The sequence below is a fragment of the Rhagoletis pomonella genome, unplaced genomic scaffold (assembly GCF_013731165.1).
Source record: "Rhagoletis pomonella isolate Grant_MI unplaced genomic scaffold, Rhpom_1.0 Rhpom_scaffold_00005, whole genome shotgun sequence".
In the NCBI taxonomy this organism is placed as follows: domain Eukaryota; kingdom Metazoa; phylum Arthropoda; class Insecta; order Diptera; family Tephritidae; genus Rhagoletis; species Rhagoletis pomonella.
In genome coordinates this window covers 73,892,753-73,905,046 of record NW_023458559.1, presented here as the reverse complement: position 1 = coordinate 73,905,046, position 12,294 = coordinate 73,892,753, and the positions used below count along the sequence as shown (strand labels likewise).

The 12,294-nt window shown below is 34.5% G+C and overlaps 1 protein-coding gene across 1 annotated transcript in view; it reads right to left on the bottom strand.

Annotated features, from left to right (window-relative positions):
- LOC118739487 (rho-related BTB domain-containing protein 1-like) overlaps window positions 1–12,294 on the bottom strand; it is a gene marked incomplete in the record, with an annotated part of 56,194 nt that overhangs the window by 4,162 nt on the left and 39,738 nt on the right. Inside the window, 9 exon segments of the mRNA XM_036470842.1 lie at window positions 1,086–1,328; window positions 1,419–1,589; window positions 1,667–1,780; window positions 1,881–2,139; window positions 2,704–2,789; window positions 3,830–4,277; window positions 4,365–4,562; window positions 4,656–4,759; window positions 6,810–7,463. Coding sequence (XP_036326735.1) covers window positions 1,086–1,328; window positions 1,419–1,589; window positions 1,667–1,780; window positions 1,881–2,139; window positions 2,704–2,789; window positions 3,830–4,277; window positions 4,365–4,562; window positions 4,656–4,759; window positions 6,810–6,989 — 1,803 coding nt within the window.

Here is a 12,294-nt window from a genome sequence, read left to right as displayed (position 1 = left end):
AATTTAGAATCGTTTGTTTACAAAGACGCGCTGAGTTGTCAATCACAGCTTGGTCGTAACACGACAAAAATGGGATAGAAAAAATGTTTTCTTGTCGGTCGTCAAAAAAAAAAACATTTTGTCGTCTTCGGTGTGGGTTTAGCCTTAACCACTGGATTTTTCCACCCTCAATGGGCTCTTGGAAAATTTTATACTCGATTTTTTTTTTGTAGAACATTTAACCATCTAATTACCCTTTCAATGGGCTTTATTGAGCTTCATCTTTGGACGCACAGTGCTTTGATCCCAAATAAATAGTGGGCAAAAATATAGTTTTTGGGCGAATTTTGTGACTAAATTTGAGGTCTTTGAGCTCAAGAATGATATAATTTTTAATAGCTATCTATTCCCTTTATTTGTTTTTTCTATACAAATATCATGTTCTTATTTAAATTTATGCAAATAAAAGATTTCTACAAAATATGGGTTTCTTACAAAAAGAATACCCAACTGTATCCTAAAAGACAACTACAAAATTACAATTTATTTAGAATTACAAAATTACAATTTTAAGAATTTAGTAAGTTAAGATGTTGACTTTCAATATCATCTTCTACTTTTTACAGTTTTAAATCATCTACAGTGAAATCGTGATTATTAGAAGTAGGCTTTCGTTTTGATATCAAAAAAGGATTTGAAAAAAAATGTACGTTATTGAATCCCAAAAAAAAAAAAGAATTACCTACTCTTCAACAAATTACCAAACTTATATCTTGTAAGAAACTAATTATACATACATGTATACAGCTATGTATTTCAGGAGGCGGAATCTCTAAAACATATCGTTTGGTCAGATATTTTAAACGAAGAACTATTCGCCGCTTTATTCTGCTGTTTTTCTACGCAAAAACTGCTCGTTTAATTTTAGTCTTTGTGGACAAATTTTCGCGCTGTGCAAATATTTGTAATGAAGTTGTAGCCGTTGCCTACTACAGATTAAAATGTAGCAACGTTGCCACATTTCTTTAATGAGGCCATTAATATGTAGCTGGTCTACTGAGTAATTCAAAATCAAATCCTAACTCAATCTTAGTTTTTCTTCTCACCTTCACTGGCTCCAGCAGCTTTAGACAATGATCGACCGTTTCATTTGTTTCATTCTGCGAAATCATTGTTAAGTCTTCAATTACACGACATTCCACCAGATTCAATAGTCGTGGCAAACATAAACGATTAGCCAATTCTAGAAGGTTTAAGCATTTATCTGCGGAAATTGGAGGTATTTCATCTGTGTACAAATAGCAGAGCAACTTATGAAATGTATAAATGGTGACACCGGGAAAGACGATCTGGAAAAAGGATAATTAATATTTTTTTACCTTCAACTTCTTTTGATGTGTTTTTTGTTTTTTTTTTTTTTTACATGCACCCATACTCACCACACTTGAGTGCGCCTCACGAAAGTCGCCAGCCAACATGGCGCGCATAACATCACAGCGTGCAACTAAAATGGCACGATGGGCCTTCATTTGACCATCGTCCAACTCGAAAGTGACATCGCTGAAGCAACCATCGCCAATGCAATGTTTCTCCATATTCTCTTTAATGCTCTAATTACATTAATAAAAAGAGAACAGTTTGATATTTTATCGACATAAAAGCGCTTCAAATACATATGTATACATACAAAGCATAAATGTTGATTGGGTTCATCGTTTAGACTGGCTAAAAGTGTTTGTGGCTTGGAAAGTAATAAAGTCAATTGAGGCAGTTCTAAGAAATCAGCAGCTTGTTTAATTTCCTGCAAAGCATAAATGGAAAATAATTAAGTTCAACAACAACAACAACAAAAACAACAACAATTATTCATTCATGCTCGCCATATACATATGTACACACACCTGCAAATTGTGAAATTCCCTTTCAATTGTGCCGGTATAGATGAATTGCAGACACTGTTGCAGCGCTGGCGGTGTTATCAGCTTGGTTAATGTGACAATTGTTTGTGTTACATTAATGCCACGCGTATTTTCCATCTGTATTAAGCGTATATTTTGGAAAATGGGATGATGCAGGTCCTTATAGAGATCACTGGGCCTTTTGGTTTCGATTAGCGGTAAGGCCTGATAGCTTGAGCGACGCTTCAGCTGTTCCCACATTCTGTGGCGAAAAGAGATAAGAAGGTTTTAATAGGAACGTTAACTGGATAAAAATCTGTTCAATTCACTTCAACAGTTCCACTCGATTTCGCGCCTTTGAATTGGCTCGTAAAAAGAGATGTTTTGTCTTTGATTCGGGGATCGAAAAAAAAACGTCATGTAGATTTGTGTTAATTTTATTTAGTAAGATTCCAATAACATATACACAAAGACATGTGCATACAGAATTGTCTATGTCATTCGCTGTAAGCAATAAAAAGATCGTTTTTGATCAAAAAATTTGAGTTTAGATTGAATAATCGAATATCTTCATATTTAACAAGAGCAAAAACTAAAGAAGTGGGGACAAAGTTGTCTATTAAAAATTGGGCGAATGAACTTTATAAAAAAAGGTTTGGTTTTCGGTTTGGATCAAACATTTGTGCAAAATTTCCGTTCCGGTCGTTAATTAGTCGAAAATAGCGATTAAGTCGGCTCAAAACCGGTTCGGATCAAAACCAGTCCACGTCCCTGGCTTTTAGTACATTCTCAGAACTCAATTATTTGGCTACCGCAATACTCTTACCTCTGTGTTCGCGATTCATGCCTTATCAAGCACTCAGTATCATCATTGAAATCCGCTGTGGTAGCTTCGCCGAAGGTAGAACTCACCTGTAGGAATAAATTTGTTATTATTTTCATTAAGTGTGTATAAACATCAAATAACAGAAATCCGAGTACTTCGATTTAACTGTCCCTAGTCTTGGAACTGTTCCCAGTCTACAAACTGCTCCTTCCAAAACACCAACGTATTTATTAACTATTATTCCATAAAAAATGCTTAAGCACATAGGATAAACTGTTCGCACCCTAACAGAACACCACAATGTTAGTACAAACGCTGAGTAAACTATTCCTAATTTTTCGAACTGCTTTCATCCTCACTCAGCAATACCATACGTGACACGTAAAGTTAAAAGGGACCTAGGGTCAGAAAAAATCGGTTTTCACTTTTTCATCGACTCTTATAGTAAACGGGCCACTCTTTCCAATGCAATAAACCGAAGCTTTCTAGCTGCATTAGTTTTTTCACAATTTCACTTCAAAGTTAGGTACTTTCACACAAAAAAATCAAATCTGACCAACTATTCTGAAATTAAACAAATTCGCTTGAAAGTCGTTACTCGGGGGTTTTCGAACATCGGATTCGTAATCACTGACCTCGTTTTCGGTGTCAACGACATTTTTGAGTTTCACATGAATCCGAACAAATTTTAAATTTCTTCCGCCATATTGGATCCGCCATTGCGAATTTTGGAAAACAAACATCGGATTCGTAATCACCGACCCCGAAAACCCCCAAGTAACGAGTTTCAATCGATTAAAACGTTCAGAAGCATCAAAATCAACTTGGTAAACTTCAAAGTCGTTTTTCTCGAAATCTTTTTTTCTGAGCGACCTATGCTAAGGGACCTATGCTTTTAACTTTACGTCTCACATATACTGTATTTAACATGTTTTTCGCACCAAATAAAGCCTATTTAATTTGCGAGCTGCTTCTGTTGTTGCGTAAAGCAAAAAAAAATAAAAATTGTTCTTCACACCAAAATAAAACTGCTGCCGTTTTCGCAAACTACTCCTTCTCTTACAAATGAATCTAATTAAAAAATAGCAAAAAGAAAAATAAAAATTTAATACTCTTTTACACTCACCATACTCGATTCACTACTGCTCCTACCACCCATATCCGTTAATTCCGTATTCAATAGCCTATAGAAGACGTTCGACGCAGCCGCCAACATAAACCGATGTACCGGAAATTTACTTGTACCCACCACCAGTATGAGATCCGTGTGTGTTTGTGAAATTAACATGTTATACATGTCTTGTCTGTAATTGCCCACCACAACGGTGACTTCTGGTGGTGGCGGTTTGGGCGGTCGGAATGGTGCCTGCAGCAACGGTTTTTGTACTTTTTTCAAATTTGTCATCCAGAAACGTTGCTGTCGGCGCGCAATCAACGCCGAACGTATGGCATTTTCGAATACTTCATTCACACCGAAGTAGGTGAAGACGCTGGTCTCGTAATAGGCGACGCCCAGCTCCTTGGCAACGGCACGTGCCTCATCGGGCATGACGAGGTCACTTTTCAGCGCAGCACTGTTATATGTTAACGAGAAGTTTGCGAAGATATTGTAAATAAATAGTTTAGTTATAACATTTCCTATAAAATATTTATTAATTTACCGCACGAAGGTGCTTCGCTCGCCAAAGTACGATAAATATGTTTCGTCGCGATACATATAACGTAAATCATTTTTACATCCTACCAATATGACGGGTACGTCTGGACAGAAACGGCGTATTTCCGGATACCACATAGCCTTACAATTGCGTAACGATATTGGGCTGGCAATGGAGAAGCATAGCAGTACGACATCTGACCTGTAGTGGGAAAGTGAAGTGAAGTGTGTGAACAGTTTTTATTGTGCCAAAATTAAAAAAAAAATACTCTTTTCATGTTAGTCAACTACTTACCGTCCATAAGCGAATCTTCGGTCCTTGTCATGATCACCAAATGTATCCCAGAGTCGTAACGAGACATTTACACCATCCACTACCTCCCAGGAGCGCTCAAGCACCTATAGCAGCATAAACGGTGTTTAAAACGTTGTCCATAATCAATAACTTATTAAATTTACTGTGATTGGGCAAGCTATAATTTGAGGCTTTCAATTTATTTAGGTAAATGGTAGGCCTAGGATTTCTTTGAAATACTATATTTCTCCTTCATAATTCCCTATTCCTAAAGAAAATTATTCAACTATTCTTTCCACCTGCCTATCTAGCGTTGGTCAAGCAAAGAGCAATACAATTGAATTCGTCCATATTCGAACCATTTAGAATTAGGAATTTTGAGTGTAATTGAGAGCTACGTCTGAGGAAGGTACTGTCTAAGGGTGGTATGACCCAGGCGAATGGACTTAAAGTGGCGATGAATTACTGGTGACATTCCTAGAAGCTCGCTTACATACTAGATGGAGGAGACAGCGGGCCATAAGACCAGCGCATGACTGAGCAAATTATTTGTCAACTGCATCCGGCTGAACTATGTATACCTGTACCAATGTCATGGACGACGGCACGGGTAGCCTCTTATCAAAAGCAGCCAGCAGCTGACACTTGCATCCAAAGGTTTATAGCTCTATTAGCCGTTCGTTTCCTATGAAGGCTCCTGAGAGGTTAATAGATTCGCATACCAAATGCAAAGGAGTGCCGTACTATCGCCATTAGCCTGGCGACACGCAGGAAAACAAGATACTCAAGAAAATGAAAGGAGGTCATGCTAAACTTACAGCCTATGCGTGTCTATCCAAGACTTAACCCACTCATGACCCAAGTACTTTTAAATCTAGTTAGACCTTTTAGCATAAATACGGGAAAAACAGACCTAGTACTCTTTACTAGGAAATATGTATAAGATTCCGGTCAACGTACAGTAGAGTGCGAAGAACGCCGCGGCTGCGGCTTAAGAAAAATTGGAATATGGGGCTCATGTGTAATATATAGACTGATTTTATTGAATTCTCATAATAAAATTTTAAAGCTTAAATGCATACATTGACGAGCAAAAGTATTGATACAGAGAATTTTTCGCTATGTATGCACACTTTTTTATTATAATTTGTGCAAAACTCAGGAAAATTAAATAAATTAGCATAGTAATGTGCAACTTTCTAATTTAATTGCCAAAAAACAATGCGATTTTTTAGCAACTTCAAAGTTGCACTTTGTCATACTAAAATTTAATGGGCTATAAAACTGCATACATAGAAAATCTGATTAGAAAGTAGCAAAGTAGTATGCAAATTTATGGAATTTTCCTGAGATTTTGCATAAAGTTAAGAGAATTTATTTTTATGTTCTTTGTTGTAGTAAGAACCATATTTTTATAAAAATTCAGTGAGAGGAAATTAGACTAAAAAAACTTTTCCAGGTCCATGAACTGTCTCAAATGCTTAGTAACGATCAACTATTCTCAGTTTGGCGAACTGTTCGCAGGCGTTATGTGTGCACGTATAATTTGGTAATTTGGAAGACATTTTAAATATACAAATGTACTTTTTGAACCTTTTATGGGCTATAAAAACTGTTCCCACTTTCAAAAACCTATTCTAGAGGATTCCAGTGAATTCAAGGTATGGGTTCGAGTGGCATTATAATTGTTCCCAGTTTAAAAAAATTTTTGAATAAGTTATATTTTATTATATTGTAGTAATTTAAATAAATTAATTAATTTACAAAGGCTCTAACCAACACTTTTTTGGAAACTGCATTTTTCACAGATTTGGGTAGGATATATTAAAATACACCTCCAATAAAAATTTTTAAGATTCTGTAACCAGTTAGCAATAATTTTCGAATCGTTATCGCAGTTTTTCACGTAAAAATATTCATATTATGCGTCCAAAAAGTGCGATGGAGATCCGAAAATTGTCGCTAACTGGCTACAGAATCTCCCCCTGATCAAGAAATTATTTTACTTATATACATACATGTTACAATCGCGATTCTAAAAGTTTAATAAAAAATATATTTATAATATATAGCTAATATTTCGGTCTACTTTTTTTAAACTAAAATAAGAAGGTACATTTTTTTTTTTAAATTTCTATGAATTTATGTACTTACATCCTTATAGATTCGATACTGATCGATGGCCCACACTGTAGGCACATGTGTCGATAGCAGCTGTGACAGCGAAACATGCTTATTGCATGCGCGTGCGCAAATTAAACGTGTCTTCCCCACGGCAGTATCACCGACCAAAACACACTTTACTAATTCCTGATGAGGCTGCTCGTTATCCATGTTGCCATTGCACGTTTAACGACGAACTGTGGACAAAGAAGCTGGCTAATGGCAATAAATGCCAAAGTTTTTGCGATATGAAGGTCACAAAAAAGCGAGTGAGTTGAAAGGGTAGCCGCGAATGCTACTTACTACAAGTATTTGCGTAGGCAAATGAGTTAGACAGCCAGCACTAGGCGCGCACGCACACTATTTAAACGTGTACTCGTCCAAGTAGAATACGGCTATGAATAGATGAATTGATGGCTGAATTGAATTGATTGAAGCGCTTCTAAGTCGGATGTTGTTGCTTTTGTCGTTGGCTGAGTAGTTATTTGACTACTATTTATAACAGATTTTTCTCCTTTTTTTTGTATTTCTGTTTTTATTTTTATTTTGTAATTGCAGGCAGGCTAATAATGGGCAGGCAGGATGACGACGACGAACGTACGTATGTACGTATGCACTTACAAAGTAGTTGAGTAATTAGCAAAGCTGCAATGAGAACAAGAAAAATATGATTAAATTCAATAGTTGTGACAAGTAGCATAGGCGGCAAAGGCAGAGTTAAAAGAATGAAATGTATGCAAATATCGTCATCATTAGTGAAATAAATGCCCGCATTAGTGGAATTATGCGCTCGCTCGCTTGTACATATGTATGTAATATCTAGCGGCCAGGCGACTACCGCCAGGCACCACATGACGTATGAGTAACAATTTAGTGGCAATAAAAAATTTTATAATATGCAATCATACGCCCAGCTGAAAGTCATACATACATATGTACATATGTATGTATCCAATGAAGGTAAATGAGTGTGGAAATTTCTGCGAATTGTTATAGCGTGCAGCGTGTGTGATGAGTACCCAGTAAACAATTAGGTTTGATATACATTTGAGAATGATTTGAAATCAAAGCCTTTCTCAAATGTCAAACGTTTGAAAATGATTTGATATTGATTTGAAAATTGCAGCTTTCTCAATAAAAAGGGGAGTTTTGATCTCCATTTGAGAATATGGTTAACTCTCCAATCAATTTCAAAGGTTATTTATCAATTGTACTTCAAATGTGGAAATAGAATTTATTATAGGAAATGTATATTTCATAATTATTTTTTCTTCGCGATGTACATATGTATGTTCATAACAAAAAAAAAACAATTAAGATAAAGTAATTTATAATAAATTCGTCTTGAAGGGCTGCAGCTTCTTCAATCCACGAAAACATCAAATCCACTATTTGTGTGCTTTCTCTTTGACAATTTTTTTTCTATTCATTGTTTTTTTTTTCAATTGACCTTAATTTTATTCTTACAATATTTGATTTAACTGCGAATTTTTATATCGTTTGATACTTGACATCTTTCTTCAAATCAACCTCACATGAATTTGAAATGTAGAATTTAAAGGCCATTTTCAATTTGAGAATCATTTGAGAAAAAAAAATTTGATATCTAATTGAGAAATACATTTTTCTCAAACGTTTGAAACCGTGTTTGCTGGGTAGGTGCACACTGTGTGTGTGTGTGTGTGGCGATGAGTTCTGATGCTGAGAGTACATATGTATGTACGTAAGTAGGTGGGTGGTTGCACCCACAGATTTGTATGAGCGTGTGATTTATTAAATTTCATTAAATTGTTTGAGGTAAAAACAACACAAAAACCAATTTTTTAAGTTTTTTTTTAATTTTTTTTTTAGTTTTTTTCGCCACGGGTATGCATTTATTGCTTTTTCAACCTACAAAACACACTTGGCAGTTGCCGTTTACAGGCGGTTTTATGGGCCAAACAAAAAACAAAATCCCTAAAATAGTTAAAAACTAAAAATGCAAGCGAACACACGAAATGTTAATAACCACCCCTCCCGCGCAGGAAATTTGGGGCGGCGCGTCAGCTATGTAAGTGTTTTGCTAGTCAATTTTATAGGTTTTTGTTTTGTATTGTACTTGTTTATCGGGTGTTTAATTTGATGTCTGACAGCCGAAATTCCGCTTACGTATGGCGCCAGTCAGTGCCATTACATTTCTTTGCTCCACACGCTGCTATTGTTTTTTTTTTGTTTCTACAAAGTTTGGTCGGTTTTTGATTTTTTTGTTGTTCTTCGATTGTTTAAATATGTTTGAAGTTAAGTAGTGATATTTGTCGGGGATTGTTTTAAAAATCGTGCGCAAAAAGTGATGTTTGTTGCCAAAGAGCGTAGAGACTTCGTAATACTAAATTATACCCGGCGCATGTTTCAGTGAATTTGTGTAGAAAAAATAATCATTTTACAAGCGACTGACTACGTTGCCTAATCTCGAAATTTTTAATTCAGAAGTATAGACCACAACTCAGGCATCAGTTGATGGTGGATGAAATAAAGACCGCATCAATTAAGGCAGCCGTCTTATTTCATCGGGGATCTGAATTCGTTTTGCGAATGAACTAAGACCGCAATGACTAACAGGGCAATTCTGGCTAAGATAGTAAAAAGTCTTTCGTAAGACAAATGAAAGACAGATGGCAGTATAGTTCGAAAGACTTTTGTTATTCTAGCACAAAAGTCTTAGACAAAAAGCACTCTCATTCACCACTCGCGGAGAAAAGCTATTTTGAGCAATGGCCGTGTGAACAAAGCAAAGGCGTGCTATTCGAGAGATCCGAGTACGAGACCTCGGGCAGCAGAATTATTTTCCCTTTTTTAATTTGAATTTTATTTATTTCATTTTAGCAACAAGTTTATGGACTTCTTTCTTTCTCAATTTAAATTTATTCTAATTTCTAAATTTTATTGTTTTAAAAGAATATTTTTTTTTAATTTTATTTAATTTTCAGGAATTTTAATTTACTATTTTGTACTTTATTTCCTTTAAATTGCTAAACTTTATTGTTTAAGAATGAAAAATATATATTTTTTTATTTCATTTATTTTTTGGAAATACATATATTTATTTATTCTTGTTTTATTTTTTTATCTATGTATATACTTATTTCTAAAAGGCATTTTTCTGCTACCAGACGATATCTCCTTTAATATTTTATAAAATTTATTGAATAATGTCTTATTTTAAAAGGGAAAAGCTCGCGTACATGCGAAAAATAGTCACGTTGTTCAAATTTAGTTATTTATTAAAAAAAAAAATGAAACGAATATTGAGCATTGGATTTTTTAAATAGTGTGTCACAGTCAAATATTTTTTTTCTTCAACTTATGTAACTAAGCTCGTACTTTGGTAACATGTTTTTTATTCACTCTAAATTGTATGGCATCTCAATGAATGACTGATTACTTATTCCATCATAAATTTTTATATGAGAATTGAAGTTGATTTAGTTTTTTTTTTTACATAAAAATTACTTGTTTACATACAGCAAATAATGCTTTCATGCTTTAGGAGACTTTCAATTACTTATTAATAATACAAATAAACGAAACTAAATATAAGCAAATTCTAAGTAAATTAACTACCTTGTGCCAAGTCGTTCACTAACTCATACGCCCTATCTTCCATTCATTCATTCAATTGTTCATTCACTCATTCAATTCAACCAATGACACGTGATATTTACTCAGACGTCAGAGATACGTAGGCACATACATACATACATATGTATAAAGACTTTGTATGTATAAGCAAAACTATAAAGTTACAAAAACAATATTTGAAGAATATTATACCATCTATAGAAATTTATGTATGTATATTAAGGCGTACCAGGATAAAGGGTTTAGCGTGTGTCAGTTTTATTTGAATACTTATGTCGGGAAAAAATTTTGAATGCAATTTTTTTTTTTTTTGGCACCGCTAAAAGCCGCTGAATCGCATTGTCGAGAAAAAATTTTGGGTATAAAATTTTTTTTTAGGCATCCGCTAAAAACCGCTAAATCGCGTTTTTTGCTATAACTTTCTTATTTGACATCCGATTTTTAAAATCTTTATGTCGCCGACAAAGTCTCGGTTATGAATAAAATTTGCCATTAAATAATTTTAGTTTAAAATAAACCTTTTCGATTTATTACTTCTAAATTGATAAACTTAGGTATTTTGTTACCATAGAAAAAATTAAAAAAAAAACACGTTTGAGCTCAGAAAGTCTATATTAACTCTCCCCTATAAATGAGGTTTTTCGTAGTTTCCAAGCTAATTATTTGTAAACCAGCGTTATTTAGAACTTACGAATCAAATTTGAAAAATGCTGCACTGGGTCCGAAAAGACTTAAACAAATGGGTGTCTTTGGAGCTTAATATTGTTGAATATTTGCGGTGACTATGAACTTATATGAATAATTTCAATAATATGTAAAATTTATCAGATTGCAAATTGCAGATTGCAAATCCTGGTAGTGACCTCTAAAAATTATTTTAAAATTTTCAAGTTTTCTTTAATGCCTTTACTAGGCTTTAAGTCGACACGACAAGAGATAAACCAATTATGTCAATTCGTGCAATTTTGTCTAATTTACGACCCACGCAATGAGGCTGGTTATTTGTTATACATATAAACACCAAAACATCTGCATGGGAAGAAAAAATACATGAAGTGTTTACTTGTTAAATGCTTAAGTAAACAAAAATTTTTGCAAATTTAAAAATACTAGTGTTCGCCCAGCAGTTGAAATTCAACCACTAAAATAAAGAGGGTAAGGGTAAGTTGAGCGGAGTTGCGTTGAGTTAAGATGAAGTGAGTTGAAGCGAAGTAAGTTTAGCTAAGTTGGAGGGCTTTTCAACTTACCATACATACCATGCCATGCTTGCTAACACCGGCACAGTTGGAGGCACCAAAGTCTGTAGGCGCGAGCAATCTTGGCCACTAATCAGATGATCAATTTCTTGTATATGTTGCGCCTAACCGCATTGCAGTTCGAAACGAGATTTTTCTGGCAAATATAGTCATTGATTAGGTAAAACTTCCAGTCATTCCAATACGCAGAAACGACTGAGTCTAAAGACTAAACACGTAGATGGTAGATGGAGATTTGCTCCACACTTACAGTGGATAACATGACATTTAATAATTTCGAAAAAAAAACAACGGTAACCTAAAAGCCTTTCAATCCTAGACTTCCATGGATTTTATTCAGAATTCATTGCGCAGCGGCGTGAATGCAGCTTTGAGAAAAATTTACCCCTTGTCATGCCAACGATTCGCCACTCACCAGGCAGCCATCATAGCATACTATTAAGAAAATTATTATTTCTATATTTGCTTTACATATTTCGCTTTTGTTTTCATTAAAATGAACATTGTTGCTGCATTTTTCTTTTATTTCTTTTTTTTTGTTAGTATACTATACATACATATTTAAATTATAGTGTATTTTATTTTATAGCTTTTATTTATTT